The 21799-nt window shown below is 38.0% G+C and overlaps 1 protein-coding gene across 1 annotated transcript in view; it reads right to left on the bottom strand.

The window, feature by feature from the left end:
• Positions 1–1709: 1709 nt before the first annotated feature.
• Positions 1710–21799, bottom strand: part of CDC73 (cell division cycle 73) — a 174699-nt gene continuing 154609 nt past the window's right edge. Inside the window, 3 exon segments of the mRNA XM_038412685.2 lie at positions 1710–12019; positions 14876–15017; positions 21086–21186. Of these exon segments, the coding sequence (XP_038268613.1) occupies positions 11983–12019; positions 14876–15017; positions 21086–21186 (280 nt within the window). The 3' untranslated portion in view covers positions 1710–11982.

The following is a 21799-nucleotide window of genomic DNA, read 5'->3' as shown; positions in this document are numbered from 1 at the left end:
GAAAATATTCAAAAAAGCCAAATATATATAGAATGATAAATGTTAGAAAAGAAGGTACCCCTTATACCAATGAATCCAGCTGACTGCCATTGTAGGATCACTCTATACAGTGAATTCCCTACGCCCCCAGACAAGGCATTAATCAAATTGTAGGTAAAACATTAGAATATTTGTCCACTAAACACCACAGTGCTTTCCCTAAATAATTTTTAAGTGTTCCAAACAAGTGTCTTAGCCAGGTGTTACTGACAACAAGAAGAGCTGGGCTCAAACATCTAGGAGTTTCTTTTGAAATTAACAAATGCACTCGCTCAAGCCCCATCCCAGAAACCTGGGAAAACCTAGATTGCTTTCTTGAATGGCCATACTGGGTCAGACCAAAGGTCCATCTAGCCCAATAGCCTGCCTTCTGACACTGGCCTGTTCCAGGTGCTTCAGAGGAAATGAACAGAAGAGGTAACTATCAAGTGATCCATCCAGCGTCACCCATTCCCAGCTTCTGGCAAACAGAGGCTAGGGAAATACTTCCCATCATAAACAATGGGTTTGTGTATAAAACAAAGAAACCTTTACTGAGAGAGAGAAAGGCATACTATATTAATTCGGTGAAACAATACGTCAACTTGTCAGTTCATACAGAAAGTAAGACTCCCACCCCCAAATTACCTTTTGTCAGTCCTTTGCCTCAGTTTCCTCACCTGCTGATGTGTGTCGGGTGGACAAGTGTCCCATTGACACATTTCCCCTCACCTCCCACTTTCCTTTCCGTCAATCCCACTCTTGCTTTGGTATCAGTGATTAGTGACGGTCATGTCTACACTACAGACGCTGCAGCTGTGCTGCTGTAGTGCCATAGTGTAGACACTTCCTACATTGACAGAAGGGGTTTTTCCCACTCATAGTTAAACCATCCTCTGAGAGGTAGTAGTTAGATCAACAAAAAATTCATCCATTGGACTCACCGCATCTACGCTGCGGGCTAGGTAGAGCCCAGTACATCGCTCAGGGTATGAAATTTTTCACAGCCCTGAACAACATAGCTTAGTCAATCTAAATATAGACTAGGCCAAAATCCAGAGATGGGGAATTTACCAGCACCGGTCCATCTCCAGCCTCTAGGGGAAAATACGGCCTGACTTCTGCAAAGAGCTGCCCTGCTACTGGCTTGTCACCATTTCCCCATGCAGAGTACTTCACAGCCTGACAATTTCACAGTAGGAAATTTCCCCTGCTGTTCATTCTAAATTTTCCCTTTCTTAATTTCATCACATCATTTTCTTTAGCAACCTCTTATACCATCCTAATTGGTTGTTTGTATGATAGCACCCAAACACCCCTATTTCTATAAAGACTTTATGATGCTAGGTATGTATAGAATAAATGGTGACCCCTACCCTGCAGAGTTTACCATCTAAATTTGAGACATAATACACCTACTGGCTTTAAGCAAACAGCTTAGAGAATGGACAGACCAGGGTAAGATTAAGAATACTGCATAGTTACATACGGCACAGATGAATTGCCTGACAATTACCCTTGGATTCCGGCGAACTAGTAATAGCTTGCTCAATAGCAGGAGCTGGAACCTAACGGTACCTGGCAATCACAGGAACATGGAAGTGATACTAGTCCTTTGGACAACTACCCATTACACTGAGCCTATACTTTGCCTTGGTCACTCGAGGCAAGGATTGTTCTTTGGTAAGAAGTTTGTTTTCCTTTCCTTTCCTTTTTTTGGTCAGTAAGCATAAAAAGGGTTGCCTTGTGGTTAAGGTGATAGACTGGAACTTGGAAGATCTGGGATCAACTCCTGACTCTGACAGATTTCAGGTGGTGCTCAAGCTAATCACTTAAGCTCTATTTGCCATCTTTAAAATGGGAGTGAATAGTTCCTGTCCTTCCCTTTGTCTGTTTTATCTATTTAGAACGTACACTCTAGATGGCAGGGATGGTCTGAGTATGTGTATATATAGCACCTAGCACAACGGGGGCTCTAGCTGCTAATGTAATCCAAATAGTAAGTACTAACAAACAACTTTATTTTAGAACCCTGGCAATGAACATGAAGAGAAGCATGACAAGGTATTTAATATGAGCACATCACTTACACATGCAATGCAACTGTACTGTAATTATTGTCAATGGGCAATTCTCTACCCAACTATCTAGAAACATCAATTTTACAGGTAGCAATAGCAAGTGTTTAGTTTTTTTTAATTTCCAATTTTCCTCAACTGTTAGCTTTAATAAAAAACAATTTACACATAGTAAACCTGAGCACCTCACAACAATCTGCATAGAACATTTAACCATAATGCGTTTTGCTGGACACATCCAGAAGTACAGCCAAACAGATGCATTCTTCTACTCTTGTATATGTATAACCATATCAGAATAAGAGCAAGGAATCCTCTCTGTTTCTAGCACATATAAACAAGGTATTCACACACCTGCATAAAACTGATGAAGTATATCCTGGAACATGGCCTCACACCAAGAGAGTTGCTCTTCTCTGTATTTTAGATGCTCTTTTCAATACAAACCTTTCCACAATGAAGTGCTGAGTTTCACCCTCTTCACAGTAAACTATTTTTATATTCTGCTTGTAATATTCTTCTATTGGTCTTCCAGTGGGATAAAAAACTAACAATTTTTCAGCTTGTGAGCACTTAGACGACCATAAAAAGAAGCTCCTTTGTGAAGAGCCAGTACAGGTCATACAAAAAGCTAACTAATCAATATATAACACGTTGGAGATTAGATTTTGACAACTTGGTCACTGTTTTACCACAACTTCCTAAGCAGTAGCAAGAGTGTCTTTTACTGCTGTCAGTATTGCTTGAAATTCGTATACATATACTCCCAGTGGTCTTTTTTCTCCTGTATGGGAAACACTGCATTTCTTTAGAAAGACAGCAGTTGACTTCTGACTGAGTAAAATGACTCTAACAGGTCACATTAATTGATCCTGATATTCATAAGGCAGAAATAGAGCTTGGGATCAAAGTTATAAATATTGCATGCAAATAGGTAAGTTTACAAGTTCCCATGAATTTCAGTGTACAACTCAATTTTACATTGTGTGCAATGTCTGACAATAGCTCAATTGTTGCAAAAATTTTGGTAATATAACTATTTTTTTAATCAACCAATTTGTTACTATGCATCATTTATCTGAAGCAAATTTTCTATTGCGTTTCAGTGATGTACCCATTCATGCTGTCAAACAAGCTGGTACAGCTTCAGTCCAGATCAGTGTAGGGAGAGTGAGATGTTTCCTTATCTTTGTTCTCCCATCCACAATTTGCAAAGTTCATCCCGAATGTTCATGATGTAGGAAGATATTTGTGCTTTGAAATGGTTATTGGGCATTACTTTTAGCTGAGAAATCTTTAAATTAGTAATTGGATTCTAGCTGGTAAGATGCACATTTTGAAATTCTTTATATTAATGTTAAAAATTAGTAAGCAAGCTTGGATAGTCTATTCTGACTGTAGTATAGTAAAAATGGCAAAAATAACCCAATATGGATGCAGTTATATCACTATATGCTTTTATACTGGCATAGCTGTTTGGGAGAGGGGGAATAATAATTCTGGCGTAAGTAACCTTCACACCAGTATATAAATGTAACCACACATGGGATTTTACCAATATAACTATTTTGAGAATTCACACCCCTCTAACCAAAATAATTACACCAGTACAACTTTCAAAGTCTCAGAAGGTTCTTTTCAGTATCGAATGCGAGTTTTAGTGCTTGTGAAAGGTGCTGGATGTAATAATACAAGTTTTCCTATACCAGTCTGCCAACAAGTCTTAACCCTGACCTGGAGGGACCCCTTCTACGAAGATCAACGTTTCACTTGCATCCCCCAGAGGGAGGTTGGGAATGTTTTACTACCTCTGCCCGTGGAGAGGAAAACCTGGCCAGTCTTATAGGAAGACCACAAACCTAAGTCTATATGTGAGAATTTTTTTTTTTAATATAGCTGGGAGACATGCCACAGTGAAAATTAAACCTGTCAGAATAGATATGTGGACAAATAAAATGTGAAGTGTTACTACATCCTCCACCACCGGCCTGAGGCTACACATCTGACTCTGCAGAGAAACCTAAACATAATGCAGGGACATTTCTGGGAGTGAAAGCTTATCCCAGTCTAGTCAAGGGAAAAAAAAACCAAAAAACAAAACAAAAAAATTGGAGGCCACCTAGTTCCATTCTGGGAGGAATGATTTAATGTACCTCTTCTCAGAAAGGGAGACTGATTTAGGGCCTGAGCCGAAGTCCACAGACTGCAAACTCTTAAAAATAAGAGCGAAATATAACCCTCACATCGCTTGAATGCCAACATAGGCTCTAATTTTCAGTCTAGCTGGTGAGTGCTTATATCTCGGTAGGCAGCAAATGGATAGGTGTCTTAAAGATTAGTACCAGGTCTCAAAATTGGACCCCAAAATGAACAGGCAGCCAGTGGAGGGCATAGCTCTCGGCCATCAGTCTGGCTCAGATAGGTCATGCTTCCTAGGTCCTCATCTAAGATGACAGTGTAGTTCCCTAGCAAGCTGGAAGAGTTGGATAAGGGGCAGGAGGTCCTGAAGGGCAGTCAGGGGGCAGTTGAATGAGGCAGAGGTTGGGGTGGGGGCAGTCAGGAGACAGGGAGCATGGGGGATTGGATGGGGTTGGGGTCCTGGGGGCAGTTAGGCACAGGAGGTCCCAGGAGGGGGCGGTCAGTGGACAAGGGGTGTGTGTGTGGGGGGGGGGGGGTTGGATGGGTCGGGGATTCTGAGGGGACAGCTGGGGGGGGCGGGAGGGGGAAGTGGGAAGGGGCGGATAAGGGACAGGGGCCAGGCTGTTTGCGGAGGCACAGCCTTCCCTACCCAGCCCTCCACACCGTTTTGCAACCCCGATGTGGCCCTCGGACCAAAAAGTTTGCCCACTCCTGCTCTACACTTTGCACTACTTTGACTATCAGAGAACACATGTAGTTAAGGGGAGGGGGAAGGTTAATGCTAATTGATCCAAGTACTTCCTTCTTCCTACCAGATGACTTCAGCCTTTCCAGAGTTAGATGCCCATTATCCAGTTTCACGTCTTGGGGCCATTAATATAGGCAGTGTAAATATCGGTAGAAAAGATGTAAAGCAAATTGGAAGCAGTGTAGTCCTTCAAGTCACACGTCTTCTCAGGAATTTTTATGGATTGTGCGTTAAAAAGAGGAGGGAACTGGCTTGCGTCTTAATCCCCTCAAAGAAATGCAAGAGGAAAGATCAAAAACTTTGTAAAGCTTCTCTATCTACTCCCACTGGCTCACATTTGCATTTCAGGACATAACTAAGCATATAAATCTCGTTATCAAAAGGAACTCCTGTCGTAATTACAACAGGACACAATAGTACAGCTCAGGAATAGAATACCCTCCAAAAAAAGAAACTCAAAGTAAATGAAGCATGCTGTTCCCTGACTGAAAACCAGTAAAATATAAGTGGAATAGTCTTGCACTGAAAGGAAATTACAAATTCTATTCAGATTAAATCCATTAAAGCCTGCACTAAAAAGCAGGTTCTAAGGCAAAACGTTTGTTCATTTGTCTATTGATTGAATAGGATATTAATGATCTGTCTGGTGCTTAATATTTGTGGAGGGCAACACTGATTTAGAGCTGCCTGTAATAATTTATGCATGCTGTATCTTGACCTGGTTATTGGGATAAATTAGTGTACGACTATCTTGGATTAAATCAACTGTTGGGAAAACATCCAGGAAAGCAAGACAGTAACTTGACATAAGACATCCACATACACACTTGGGGGGTTGTTACAAAACACTTGAGACATAATGCAAGGGCCTTTTGGTTTGACTCTCTAGCTCCACCATCTGCACAGTTCAAACTGGTTTGCGGAAGCATATTAAAGCTTGGGAATTTGAGAACAAAAGTTTTGACTGGATTTAATAAGAGCTCCTTAAAGACAGAGGGAGAATGTGTTAAGAGAAGAGACAGATCCAGACTCTCAAAGGTTAGGGAGAGAGAGGCCTGCCTAGGACTCAAGGTAAGAAGCATACATGTAAACACTCTAAGTTATGCTTTGCTGCTACTGTTAAGATTAAACAATGCTTTTGTTTTAAGACAGCTGGTATATCACTATATTCACTGTTGGCCACAGATTCCTGAAGGGAAGAACTGCAGGTGCCAATCTCAATTAGATTAGACAGACGAGCAGAGTTGGTACAGACAGCTGTAGTCCAGGACCCCATCTAAGAGAGTGAGAAATCACCCGATTCCCCCCACCAGGAGAGGTGAAGACATTAGGAATGAGAGTTGAGGGGGTGCCCTAAATGAGTCATAGATGCAGCTAAACCTGTAACAAATCACAGTGTATGTTTAAACATATGCACATGTTTAGATGAGTACATGCATTGGTGTGTGCTAGCGCTATCAAACTACTTGAGAACACACACACTAATCCTGTGAGATTAATAAATACTTGCGTGTCCAATTTTCAAAGACAGCTAACTTCCCCCACCAAGTTAAAACAGACAGCCCGATGTTTTCCTTGTAAGCAACAACAGTACTTCAAGTCCCCTCACCAGTGATGTCACACGACCAGTGCCAAGACTGCATGGTAACCTTTTGGTCACACTTTATATTAAGGTGCCATTTATAAATGGCTAAGAAATTATTCATAGCTGTTATAAAGCATGTTACCAACATCAATAGCATGTTAAAAATGATTCCAAGTACATCAGTAAAAGCTATTACAGATCATAAGATATAGTGGATCATAAAATATAGAATAAAGAAAACTATTGACCAGTTGGACTAACAACTAATCATTTATTAAAATATATAATTGTTTACTAACCCTTTTAAAACCATTTTTGGAACCTTTATACTAAGTGTGATCAATTTTTTTCTAAGATCTAATACAATTGCCCAAGATTCAACCCTTACGCTTCTATAAAATGTCTCCTCCATTCCTACTTGCTACTCTTCATTCCTGGAAGATTCTAGAGAATCTCTCAGTCTTTAAGACATTGGGTAAATCTAGGCCTGAGTGAAATCAGTCAGAGTTTTGCCATTGACTTCTGCGTGGCCAGGATTTCAACCCACCCCACATACAATCTGAGAAGGCAGCAGCTGAAACTGAAAAACTCTAGTTTACATAGGGCCACTCAAGCATTTTCATTAGGCAGGCTGGCCAAACTAGATTTAAGTTAAGCTTCATTTTTTGCTGCCTTCATTGCTTGTTATTTTAGACAAATCTGCACTCAGAACTTCAGGCAATTACAGTTTCAGGAAGATTTACATTTGACAATTTCAGGAATGTACACAAGCATGGTAATCAGGTTTTCTGACTTTGGGAAAAGTGAAGAGTAGATGGAAAGGGAATTTACAGATGCAAATAAAATCCATGAACAGTAATACCTTTTTATAGAGATTTTATACATTACCTCAGAACTTTTCCAGCTTTACATGTAAACTAGTTAATGGATTTAAATTTCAAACATTTCAGAATATTCTCTGGATCTGCACTCATTTACAATTCTTAAAACAACTTCTGTTTAAAGAAAAATGAATGCAGTGAAGTCAACTTGGAAACACTGCCTGTCAGCATTTGCTTCTTACCAAAATATGTTCTGCTTCAATAAATACCCATTTCCTCTGAGTTTACAGCAATTATATTTCTCACCAGCAGAGAGAAAAATGAAAGTCATGGAAGTCAACAGCAGCTCTCCATACAAGTATTCTCTTTACTCATTGGCGCCAAGAAGAGGATTGTTGGACTCAACACACCATGCTTATACTGCCAAAAGGAAGGAGCTTCACTCCAACCTCTTCACATTTTAAATGATTTCCTTCCTCTCCTTATTACCTCAGGATATACATACAATGTTAAAGGTCTTCGGGTGAAGAAAATGACTGCACAGCAAACCAAAAAAATAAATGTGTACTTACAATTTCTAATGAAGCATGTATCTGTCCAGACAAATGAAACTAACAGGACCACAGCTCCTTAAAAACCAGGTGCTACATAATTTACAGAGCTACAATTTGATATTCACAGAATCCAATCTATATGGCACATTTTTCCCACAAATTATTATTTTTATTTTTTTTAGCATTCCAGATGAACTTTAACCTGTTAGGCCAACAATATCTTCAGGCAGGGATTTTTAATTTTTCATGAACCCATTGGTTTAATAAAGTAGTATGCATTAGTTATGGCTTTTGAATTAAAATGAGCACAGCCTCACAACATTAAATTTTAAACCCACCATCTAATCCATTAATTTTGACCAGCTTATTTTTGTACAGTGTTAGCAAGTATTAGCAACTAAGTGCATATTTCATTGGGCATGAGAATGAAAAGTTAGACCAATAAAACATTTTTGAAAGTCATTTAAGAGAACAGTAATATTTTATACACTGATTGAACACAGAATGAAAGCCAAAAACAAATGTGCTGTTCAGATAAACATTTATCTGACATCATATATCGCATTATCCTTGATCATAGGTTCAGCTCCTTATGAACTTAATACATAGTACACTTCCCATATATTACTCCTTATCTGTATTCAAAAATAAGAAGTTTACAGTATTGTTGAATAGTTCTATAAATCATGAAGCTCAAGCACTGGCTTTTAGCACATCCTTGTAGAATTATCTTGATAGAAAAAAAATTCCCTGCCAATAACTTTATAGTAGTTAAGCCTATTCAGTTGAAGGTGCTGATCCGTTATTTCTTCAGGTATAACAAGTCTATTTAAAAAGAAATTATCTCTGCATTGACTAAAGAAATCTGCTTCTGCCACTTTGTTCAGTGCAGCATTCAGAAAGCTCAAGTAGTGTACAGACCGTTCTTGCTTTGTATAAATTATAAAGCAGTAATATTTTTAATATAAATCAGTATTTCAAAAGGTAGCTATAATATTGCTGTAATTTTTTTAAAACGCTGGAGATATGGAACCCTGAATATCACATTGTAAGCTAGTTTCCATCTTGCTTTAGTACTTTTCAAACAATGATAGTAGAGGTGTTATTGTTTAGCTATTTCAAAGCAGTTTTGATTATTAAAACAGTACTACACAGAATAAAGAGGAAACAGTCAATTTGATATTTGAACCCCATACTGCTTGTGTCATTTAACTTTTTAGTAAAATGACACTCAGTAAAATAGCTCACATTCTCACTTATACATTTTAATTTTCAATACAGTTTACACAATTTGTACACATCTCAGCACTGCAAGCTCTTAAAACTGCTCACCAGTAGGAATGCAGCTCACCTAAACAAATGGCATATAGTACAGCTTCTTCCAGTTCCTGGTACCAGTTTTCCTTACAATTCATTAATATGTAGAGAAATTAAGCATAAAGTGATATCAAACACCTGATCTGTTGTAAAATGATGCTTATGGCTAAACTTTAAGTCCAAGTAGTTTCATGATGTGTGTATAAATGTATATAGAGAGACACCCAGGAGAGCTATTCTGTGAGTACCTGATCCAACTCCCAGTGAAGGCAACTAATTGCATGACTTAGATAGCTACCTCACTACCTTGATGAATGAAGAGACCTAAAAGTGCCATCTCCTTCATAAATACGTTTTAGATCGTAATCACATATTTTGCAAATAGAAAATTCCAAAATATTAAAAGTCTGGCTTTGAATCCACAAAAAATGGTACAGTTCGCCCAACAGATTTCACACATTCTGCTTTCCTGTCAGTTTCACACCTGCATCACTCCACTGACTCCAATGGATGTACACCAGTGTAAGTGAAATCAGAATCAGGCCGTCTTCCAGTGTGCCACATTGAGCCTAAGCATTGCAGGGTCTGAGACTGACTGATGAGCTATAACACCATGTGCTTTTAACACGTAATGCAACAAACAGAGGATGGAGAAGAGAAAATGTCAATTGGACTTTCCATATTTTAAAAACAACAGTATAATCTGCAAATTATAATGCATGTGAGCAATATATGTATATACCTAAACCTTGTGGGAAAACTGGCTGCTGCCCATTACAGTAGTCTTTTAAAAACCAAGTATGCTGCCTACATACATTGTACTGACTAACTACAAAATTCCCCAGTTCTGAGCAGCAGAAACAGAAATATTAGATGCCCCACAACTTCAGCAGTATGAAACCCCAAATTATATTGATCATTTCTTCACAGTAAAAGTGCTGCGCTACTGACAATTGTTCCCTAGTTTTATCTCAAGGTTAAGAGATACAAAGAAAGTAAAATTCTGGTTAATTCTGTGAATCAAAATTTAGTGGGAGAGTCAGTGACCTGGATCTGACCAAACCTCTTAAACCCGTTAAAGGAACTTTTCTGAAAGGGATTTTATTTAACTACTTTACAGTCTTGAATTGTTTGCTCTTCCCAGTGATTTTTATATCCATTCAAAACTCCACTCTTAGTACTACTGATGTGGATTTTAACTGCTATGAAAAAATGCGAATTGGGAGGTTTTTATTTTGTGTAGTTTTAAATTTAAAAATTGTAGTCTTAGTACAGTTGAGATGAAAATGTTAAGTATCACCAAAGCCACTGGAACCTCAGAGGCCTGGTATGCCAGTGTGGTTCTAAAACTTCTGTAGGAGCTAGGCTGCCAGTTATATTAAAAAAAAAAAAATGAAGATAAATGTGAAATAAAAGCAAAAGAAAAATGAATATGTAGAACATTTTACTTTTGTCAAACCTCAATTGCAAAGCATAAGAAACATGGTTCAGAATTTTAAGAGCAGAAATATAATATGTATGTTATAGTATTTAATCATTCTATTATATCAACTGGTATACTATATTAAGTTACGTCAAAGTAAGTAGTTACCATAAACTCATACAAATACCAGTGTTTTCTTGCCTTAGTTATACTCAATCTAGATCAAGCAAATGTGTTCTTTGGTAACTGGAGTAGGTTTATTTTCAGTACAAGTGCAGTACTGCCGGAAGGCTCCAGCTGCTCAGATCAGAAAACGGCAACTCCTGGAGACAAGGCTTTGACTACTTTTGTCATAAGGGACAACATAAGAGGTTATCTAAATGTACTGGCATCAAAAGTATTAATTCTGTATGGTGACTTAAAAAAAGCAAACTCTCCCCCGTTCTATTCATTGTTTAGTCTATACAATGTTTGAACTCTCATATATAAAGTATTTGACAGGCGGTAGCGTACACATACACACTAAGTTTTAAATTAAAGGATCTGAATGGAGGATGGACATTCTGTGTTAACTTTACTTGAATGTATTTGTAATAAAGTCTGAAGATTTGGTAAACTGGAATATTATAAGCCCAAAGAAGTGGTTCTTGATTTTTCACCATTCCTTTTTCAACAAAACAGAATGTACAGTACATATACAGGTTGACATTTTGATTTATCCAAAACAATTGTCACTTTGCTTAGTTTTGCAAGTCCTATAGACTAAAACATAATACCATTTACAACAAAATATTTTCAGTAAGTGAAACAATAAAGCAAAGGAAACCAGAGCTAAACTCAGAAGCAAAGTCATTTTGAAAGCCTCATAACACACACACACACACACACACACACACACACACACACACACACACACACACACACACAGAGTAACCTTCAGTGAAGATCAACCTATTTTCTAATGAGGAACAAAAGCATACTGCTTAAAAATTTTCCTAACTTAACAAAATGGGGAAGAAACTGCTGCTATCAAAATATACAATTTGATTTGCAGGCTAGAAGGCTAACATTATTAAAAAAATAGTTTTAAGGAAAACACTTTTGCTTGTAGTAACAGCAGGTATCAACCTGCCATAGCACGAAGCATCCGAACAAGATCTTATAAAAGATTAAGCTGTGACCCTTTCTTCATTTGTAAAGTTCCTGACAAATGCATACAGTGAGAGCCTTCATCTCCAAACTGGAGCATCTTTCATATTTCTCAATCACGTTCCAGGAAATGAATGGCAGCCAGAGGATTCAGAATCTCAAATGGGATTTGTGTTTTACCATGTACCTGCAATGTTAACAAAAAACAGCATTAACAGCGTTTTCTGGTAGTTATAGAAAGTGTTCATTCAAGGAACAATGTTGCACAGTAGGGAAAAAAGAAATTCTTTTAAAACCTAATTCTTAGACCATTAACAAATGTTAAAAGATAGAAAAAGAAAGATTCTTCACGAGTCAAAAGTTCTGTACAATGCTATGTTCCACATGCCTGAAGGAAGAACAGTCAAATGTTTCCTCTCAGGGAACTCTGGCTTGGTTTATAGACCTCAGAAATGCAGGGCCGGAAGAGACCTTGAGAGGTCATCTAGTCCAGTCCCCTCCTCTGAGGCAGGATCAAGTAAACCTAGACCATCCCGCTTACAGGTGTTCGTCTAAACTGTTCTCAAAAACCTCCAATGACAGATTCCACAGCTTCTCTTGGAAGTCTATTCCAAAACTTTATCCTTAAAGTTAAAGTTTTTCCTAATGTATAACCTAAATCTCCCTTGCTGCAGATTAAGCCAATTACTTCTTGTCCTACCTTCAGTGGACATACAGAACAATTGATCACCGTCCTCTTTATAACAGCCCTTAACGTATTTGAAAACATGTCAGATCCATGCCCCATTTTTTTTTTTCTCCCTGAAGACTAAACTTGCCCAGTTTTTCCTCATAAATCAGATTTTCTAAGCCTTTCATCATTTCTGTTGCTCTCCTCTGGACTCTCTCCAGTGTGGTGCCCAAAACTGGATACAGTGCTCCAGCTGAGGCCTCACTAGTGCCAAGTAGAGTGGCACTTCCATGTCTTACTTACAACACCCTAGTTAATGCACCCCAGAATGATATTAGCCTTTTTTGCAACTGCATCACATTGACTTACATTCCATTTGTGATCCACTAACCTACAAATTCTTTTAATCAGTATAACTGCCTAGCCAGTCATTCCCCATTTTGTAATTGTACATTCGATTTTTTTCTTCCCAAGAACAGTACTTTGCACTCATCTTTACTGAATCTCATCTTGTTGATTTCAAAGACCAATTCTCCAATTTGCCACGGTAGTTTTGAATTTTAATCCTGTGTTCTGAAGTACTAGCAATCCCTCCCCTCCTTGATGTCATCCACAAATTATATGGGCATACTCCAATCCATCACACAAGTCATTAATGACAATTTTGAATAGTACTGGACTCAGGACAGACCCCTATGGGACCCCAAGAGATGTATCCCCCCCCCCCAGATTGACAGCACACCATTGATAATTACTCTGAGTACAATCTTTCAAATAGTTTTGTACCCACCTATAGTAATTTAATCTGGAGCACATTTCTGTAATTTGCTTATGAGAATGTCATGTGAGACTGTCAAATACCTTACTGAAGACATTAAATTATATCTGAAGTTATAAGACTATAAGAAAAAGAATCTAAAGTCCACTTTGATCAGTCATTTTTGGGAAGCCTTTAGAAACATTTGTGCAGTTATATCTGGAAGATGTTTGTCAAATATAAAAGGAAAGGTAAAACCTTTAAAATCCCTCCTGGCCAGAGGAAAAACCCTTTTACCTGTTAAGGGTTAAGAAGCTAGGATAACCTCGCTGGCACCTGACCAAAATGACCAATGAGGAGACAAGATACTTTCAAAGCTGGAGGGGGGGGGAGGAAAACAAAGGGTCTTCTCTGTCTGTGTGATGCTTTTGTTGGGAACAGAAAAGGAATGGAGTTTTAGAACTTAGTAAATAATCTAGTTAGATATGCGTTAGATTCTGTTTTGTTTAAATGGCTGATAAAATAAATTGTGCTGAATGGAATGTATATTCCTGTTTGTGTGTCTTTTTGTAACTTAAGGTTTTGCCTAGAAGGATTCTCTATGTTTTGAATCCGATTACCCTGTAAGGTATTTACCATCCTGATTTTACAGAGTTGATTCTTTTACTTTTTCTTCAATTAAAATTCTTCTTTTAAGAACCTGATTGCTTTTTCCTTGTTCTTAAGATCCAAGGTTTGGGTCTGTGTTCTCCTATGCAAATTGGTGAGGATTTTTATCAAGCCTTCCCCAGGAAAGGGGGTGTACGGTTTGGGGAGGATTTTGGGGGGAAAGACTTTCCAAACAGGCTCTTTCCCTGTTATATGTTTGTTAGATGCTTGGTGATGGCAGCAATAAAGTCCAAGGGCAAAAGATAAAATAGTTTGTACCTTGGGGAAGTTTTAACCTAAGCTGGTAAAAATAAGCTTAGGGGGTTTTCATGCAGGTCCCCACATCTGTACCCTAGAGTTCAGAGTGGGGAAGGAATCTTGACAATGTTGATGGGGAGATACAAGAATAAAGTTTGGAAATGAGGTTTTTGGAAATGAAATGGGGTTTTCAGAGAAGCCTGAAGGAATTCTAACTTCAAGGGATTTAGATGCCTTAGGCAGTTTTGAAAATCCCAGTCTTAATTGTTTAAGTATTTTGCTGTTAAACAATCACAAATCAAATGAAACTTACACATTGATACAATAGGCTCATCTGTTTACTTAACGTTTATTGAACTGCCACATGGGAAATTGTTCATAAGACTTGTTCCTCAAGCTCCTTCTCTACATTATGAAAAAACTGTAGGCATGGACTTAGTATTAGTAGATGGTTTAGTAGCAGTTTTACTGTCACACTCTTTTGAATTAAACTGACACTTTTCATTCCAAAAAGATTGGTTATTCCTCCTAGGTCTATCTGTACTTTTTCTGCCCATTTAAGGTAGCTCTGCAGCGCCATAATCATGAATAGCAAGCAGTATTGTGTCTCCAAGCTATTGCTTGGATCTTTCTAAGATATACAATTTCCTTGACACCTTACTCTCCCTCCCCACAAAAAACTCAGAGCAAAAGCTTTTCAGCATATTTACCTGTCCAATGTTTCCCAGAAACGTAGGAATACTGGTCTGTCCAAGTGCCGTTTGTGGTAACTTAATTCTAATACTGTCACATCCCATTTCTGTACATTTGGATCTAGACGTACTTCATCATACTTGAGATGGAAAGCTTTAACTACAGGACACAAGGGAGCAACAGTTAGATTATAATCCTGAGTTTACATTATAGGATCATCCTCATTGGACAAAACAAAAATTCTTCACAGTTAAGAATGCACATTAGAAAACGTAATTAAGGACACAGCCTTGTCTACATATGGGACCCATGACCCAACTCTGTATATATCATAATAGCAATGCTATGATTATGGGTGAGGCGGCAGTCCCTAGTTTTAACACGCATAGATTCTTGGAAAAATAGCTCGTTGAGCTGAATTCAAGTCAAATGCAATTTTTGGGAAGGAACTGACATTCTATTTGGCCATTTCTGAGCTGTCCCAAGATGTAAATCAGTTTGCATAAATTTAACTTTGTATTTTACATAAACAATCCTCTGCACAGTAAATCTATTAGCCTACATGAACGAGTTATTTTGACTCAGTGCAAAAGCATTAATTTTCTGAACACTATAGAGGTCAATAAAATAATCTAAAGAAAGGAAAATAGCATTGCTTTACTCAGTAGCCTGCTAGAATTACTTAAAACAAGGATGCAGATCCAGTAGTAGGATTCTTGTTATGTTCCGTGTTCACATTATTTCCCTCCCAAAAGCAAAATCCTCCTCCTTTTCCTCCTCCTATTACAACTGCTCTGTCTTAGGGTATGTCTATACTACCAGCCAGATAGGAGGGCAGCGATCAATCTAGAGAGTCTCAATTTATCACGTCTAGTCTATAAATTGACTAGATTGGGATAAATTGACCCCCCCGAGCGCTCTCCCGTCGATTCCTGTACTCCAGCGCTGCAAGAAGAGCAGGCAGAGTTGACTGGGAAGCGGCAGCAGTCAACTCACCACAGCGAAGACACCGCGGTGAGTAGGTCTAAGTACATAGACTTCAGCTACGTTTTTCACATAGCTGAAGTTGCATAACTTAGATTGATCCCCCACCCCCAGTGTAGACCAGGCCTGAGTGTGTACATTTGAGGTTGAGTTTTTAACTTCAAATACCACACAAATATATAGTAGGATTCCGCCTCCCTCTCCAGGCTGTTGCCTTCTCTCTAGGCTTGCTTTACTTCTTATTACTGATGTCTACTGAAGACATAATGCAGCGTTTATCAGAGCTGAGACTCTTGGACCCATTACAACACTTTGTTACATTGATGCACAAGTAGTGACCACCAGACCTTTTATTCTGTATTACAGCTGTTGCCCCATCCTGTCAAAGAAGAGTACTGCTCTCACACTGCTGTGGTCGTGGGTAGCCACAGATCTGAATAGTGCTACCCTGTTCAGTATCAGTATTCTTGTGGATGGCTCTTGGCTCCTCATGAACTGAGCACTCTGATAATAGTAGCAAAATAATATTCACTGTTTACATATTAAATCGTATAAATGGTATCTTATGCTGTGATTTCATCAGATCTCAAATTATTTTATGTCAGTCCCAATCAATATTATAATAGAACTCTAAGGTAACCCTAAGGTGCTGCAGGAAGTGTTTTTTAATGTTTCAGCGGCTGACACTTGCCTCTGAGTTGGTACTTGGCTAATGCACCAACATGACATTAAGAGACACTATGCTATTGGAAGTGCTGTCTCTTGGGGATTACATAAAACCTAAGAACTGACCATAGTATTAAATACACACACACACTCTCCATGGTATTATTTTGCAATAGTAGGGAAGTTACCTGACTCTCGGACAAATTCCAATTTAGATATTACATCCAGTCTTTAATATTTAAAATTACCCCTGCAACTTCAACTTGATAAGATATTCTGATGCATTTCCTGTCTTAAATGGTCTAACTTTGCTTTCGTGTTCAACAAATGCTGCACTCCAACCCAGAAGGGAATTAATTTAACTGGGGGTTAGGTACGCGAATGGACAGACACATGGTTTTCATACAGTCTTTGTATACTTTGATATGACAGCAACTAAAGTAACAGTCACTTAGATACAGTATATCTATAGTCTACAAATAGAAAAAGTGAAAACTAACGTTTCAGAATCTACAGTATGCTTCCAGTTCACATTTCTTGGTTTTTCAAGAAGATTTTATAGAATTTGATTTCTTATTTGAAATTACAACTAAAACAAAAAGGCTGTGATTCAGAAAAGAGTTGAGACCATATGAACTGCTTATGCTACACTGGATTAGTGGTCCATTTAGTCTATTATCTTGTTGCCAAAAGTGGAGAGAATGTTGGACCCTTCAGAAAAGCATCAGTCCCTGCCTTCCACCATATATGTAACTGTGGAATACAGGAGCAGAGAAGGGAGATTTCTTAGACATGAGAACTGATAACACAGGTCCAGGATAAAATTACAAGGTTTAACTGTACATGCTACTCAGTTCAAATCTCCAATCTCAAATGCCAAAGATACAATATTTGCCTTAATATCCTGCAGTAGGTAGTTCCACAAACTAATAACGTGCATTGAAGATTACTTCATTCTATTTTATTAAGTGTGCAGCCTTGAGTTATTTTCCATGCTTGTAGTATAGGAGAAGAAAAAGAGGAACATCTGACCAGACTTTTCTATGTAATTATTTTATGTAACTCTAGCTTGCAGTTTTCTTGTCCAGTGCACCAGCCCTTAATCTTTCCTTCCCACCCAAATCTTTAACCAAACTGGATTAGTCATTGTCATTGCCCTCCTCTGTCCAGGGGTCATTCTGTAGCAAGATGTATCTAAGCGCTTGAAAAATGTAAACTTACAACACTAATGTATGCACAAAGTAAGTGTCTCAGGTTGGCCATTTTTGTACAAAAGTTCTCATTTCTTTGTATTAGACAATTAAGAAGTTGCTTCAATAAATAAATCACCTTATGTACGAAATTGTGAAGTCAACTTCAAACCTTTTGAATAAAGACCAAGAATGAATAAAGCTAGTTTTTTCATATCACATGATGCCACGCCTTTCACAATAAGCAGATAAACAGATTAGATAACTGCTTACCAAGGCTATGTATTTACAAAGAAAATCTCGAATGTTAAAGAGAACCTTTGAGTTAAGGTTAAAGATTATTGAACAAAAGTCAACCCACTAAAACTGACCTTCAGGTTCAACAGAAGCGCATTAACATGTTATAGCGGGAAGACCTTTAAAATGGCATTCAAATAAAATATGTATGTAGATTAAAATGGCAAAATATTCAACTTTTAATTTGAAATGTCCATTTATGGATGTAAAGAGTATACAAGTAAGAAAAATGTTATTTTTATGTGAGTGTCAGTCTAAAAATAGAGTCAAAACAGTTTCACAAGAAGGGCCAAAAGCTGTAGATTGAAAAGAATAAAAGGGATAAGGAGAGTAATATTTTAAGCTCCATTCATGAAATTTTACAGGATTTTAACCAGCATAAACTGACAGATAGTAAAACTAGTTTGATGTGATCTGGGTGTAGTCTAATCCATGGTTTACTATATGCATTTAGATCTATTTGCTTAGATTTTATGGCAATCAACTTCTTATTTTCCAAAATTTCAATCTACATTAACCAGCTTTAAATCTCTGTTAATCGTCATTCTGGAAGTGGGCCAGGTTGCCTCTGACAGCTTTTAGCTTCTGTAAATGCTGGCAGATTACAGGTTAGATAATGGACTGGTGCAGAAGCTGCTGATTATATTTAGTTAGGCTATTAAAGAGATTGTGTAAGGGCAAAATGATAAATGGAGCCAGAGTAGTAGGTAGAACCAGCCAGCACTCACTCTTTTGAATAGCCCAGAAAATACTAAGCAGCTTGTTTGAAGATGGAATAAAGCTCTTGTAGGAAAATTCTTTTTCAGAATATTTTTGAAATATCTGGCATGTGAGGCAATGTGGTGCATTTCTAAGGTTAAAAAAAAGTTTGCTTTTCAGAAGCACTTTTATGAGCCAGGGAGAAAAGTAATCGCATTCCCCTTTCGATTTGAACACATGTAGGTCTCTTAGACAGACAGACAACATACTGTATTTTGTACTCTCAGAATCCCATCTTAGTTTGTGCCTTCAGACTAAACTCTTCGGGCCAGGGACATTTTTCTGGCATAGTTTACTGAGTTACTCCTTTTCCTCTTTCATTTTCAGTGCCTACTGTTAACTTGTCCCTTTTTTCGCTTTCACACTTTCCTTTCTCCATAATGAGCACCCTTATGTTCTCAACTCTCATTCCCCTCCCTCAGTCTTGCTTCTTTTTCCTCAACTAGCATCCTCTCCCTCATTTCTCTTCCACCAACTCACTACTCTCTTCTTGCCTCGACTAGGGCAGTGGTAGCAGGACCTAGGGATTTTTAACTGTAGCTCTGAAAACACAGGGAAAGACTGAGTGTATGTGTGTTTAGGGGTGAAGAGGAAGAGGATTCTCAGCCTGAAGGCTGTAGCAACAATGCAGGGCGGATATAAAATCAATGATTTGATTGTTGTTTAAATTATAGTAAGCGTTTCTTTTTAAAAATAAACCTGTTTAAAATGAAATATGAATTTAATATGAAATATTTTAAGGCATAAATTTATAATCTCTTAAAATATTTAAATAAAAAAATAAGTATGCTATCTTGTGTGTTTAACTCCAGCTACCATTCTAATACAACTTGACACAAATCATGAGCAAAGAGTTAATTATCCAGTAAATTATCATTCACCACTTTCTAACGTACTAAAAACACAGTTGTTCAGCATCTGAAAATATTAGTTTATATAATTGCTTAAATAAAAGTATATAGTTATAGTGTTCCCTCCTAGGTACCAAGATGATGTACCAAATCTAGTGTAAAGGCTGTTTTTAGCTGTAAATCAACATGTTTTAACAATTATATCAGCGAATGAGAATGCACCTTTCTGTAGAAAATAACTAAAGTATAAATGAAAATGCTGATTAAAACGGATTTAAATTGAGGTTTTCCACCGCAGATTTAAATCACTTAATCCACCTGCAACAGCAGCAAATGAAATGGGAGTACAGATCAGAAGCAGTGGAGGCCTGGGGAGTTTCCTTAGATGTTACTCCATATGTTGCAGTCAGAAGAGTAAGCATTAGTTTGTGCTTGCCCATGTAAGCAAACAGCACTGGTCTCAAGGCACACTAGGCAAATTCCTGGCCGCACAGGGGTCTAAATCCAGGGCCTGCTATGATCAAATATCAGCAGATTAACTGTCTTTCATCTAGCTTGTATCTCAGAAGTAGCTTTGCCTATATCAGAGCTTAAAGTTTTAGGAAGACATCTTATTTTATACAAATGCTGTGTTTATAAAATACACATAGCAAAATACAAATGGACTTATGCCATCCATGACAAGTATTGGAATTTGGCGGGAGGGGGGTGGGGGGGAAGAGAGGTTGTAACCCTGGAATACTCTACATTTTAGGGTGTTTGTCAGAACAGAAAAAATGCAAAGTTGTGCACTTGTTATATCAGAAACAACTGGTGAGTATTGTGAACTTCATGAAGCAGCTAGATTTCTAGGAGTTGCTGAGTTGGGGTGGAGGGATGTTGCTGGGCTGTCTTGGAGTAAATGAAAAGAGAAGTTATCTGATGGTCCTAGGATGGTCCAGACAGCAAAATGTAAAAATCAGAATGGGGGTGGGGGGGTAATAGAAGGCTATATAAGAAAAAGACCCAAAAATCAGGACATCTGGTGACCCTCAATGGTCCCTGCCTGGGTGAAGGCTAGGAGGAGGAGCAGTTCTGTAACAGCAAACCACCTTCTCAAGGAAGATTCGGAGCTCAAACTTAGTGAACATATGTTATCAGTGTTTCTGGGGGTAAAAGAGAAGCCAGAGAGGTTTGAGCCACCTCAAACAGTGGAACAGAAGCCAATTGCTCTGTAGCAACAGCCCCCTCATCTTCAAGAAATCTACTTTTCTGAAAAACTTGTTTTCCTGAAGAGGTGTGGAAGAAGCCCGGGTGCTAGTTCATTTCCTGGAGGAGAGGGAGCTGCAGAGAGCAAGAGCTATACTTGCCAACGGTGCCAAGGCACTAGCTCCTTACCACATCCAAATCCAATAACACTCACAGCAAAACCTGAACTATTGTTAAGTATGCACTGATGATAAGAACATGTAAGAGCATTTATCTGTAAGTAGAAGCTTACTTTTTGCAAAAATATCAACAGGGGATCCATCGGGCAATAGCCATGGCCAGCCTTTGAACTGCCAAGCAGGACCCTGAACAAACACCGCAACTACACGGTCCCTATAAATAAAGGAGAAGGAGACACACACATTAAAGGACTTAAGCTTTTAGTCACTGTAAATTCCTAAAAGGAAAAAAAAATCTCAATTATTTATATGAGACAGATTGCTGTCAACACTACTGTGAGGAAAGCATCATACATTAACATAGTTTCTCTTTATAATGTCACCATTATAGCACATTAATGACTGCTGTACTTCCAATACAGCTGCTTTTTCCACATGCAAGTCTCTTCAGCTTTAACACACTATTTTTGTACGTAATATTTCTGGACCTCATGTCTGCTTTTAGTTGTATGCAGCTCAATTTCAAATTTTGTATTTATCAGAAAGCAAATCCTGTTCATTTCTTGAGATTACTGTTTAGGGTTTTTTTTTTTTAAATGCTTTGGAATTTAAAAGAAAATCCCCTATGAATTGTATTGTAAACTAAATTAGATGTAGCAATTTAAAAATGCTTATTCAGCACATACTTTAAACTTTTACTACAAAAAGTTCATTGCAACTGGATAGACAGCTGCAACAATTTAACCTACATTTTCAAAGTGCACTTTTTATGAGTATATGCAACTACCACCTGTAGTTTAAGAAAAATCTATTCACTGTTAATACAG

The sequence above is a fragment of the Dermochelys coriacea genome, chromosome 8 (assembly GCF_009764565.3).
Source record: "Dermochelys coriacea isolate rDerCor1 chromosome 8, rDerCor1.pri.v4, whole genome shotgun sequence".
NCBI classification, from domain to species: Eukaryota; Metazoa; Chordata; order Testudines; family Dermochelyidae; genus Dermochelys; species Dermochelys coriacea.
Note: the sequence above shows the minus strand (reverse complement) of the source record. Positions and strands in the feature narration are given on the sequence as shown.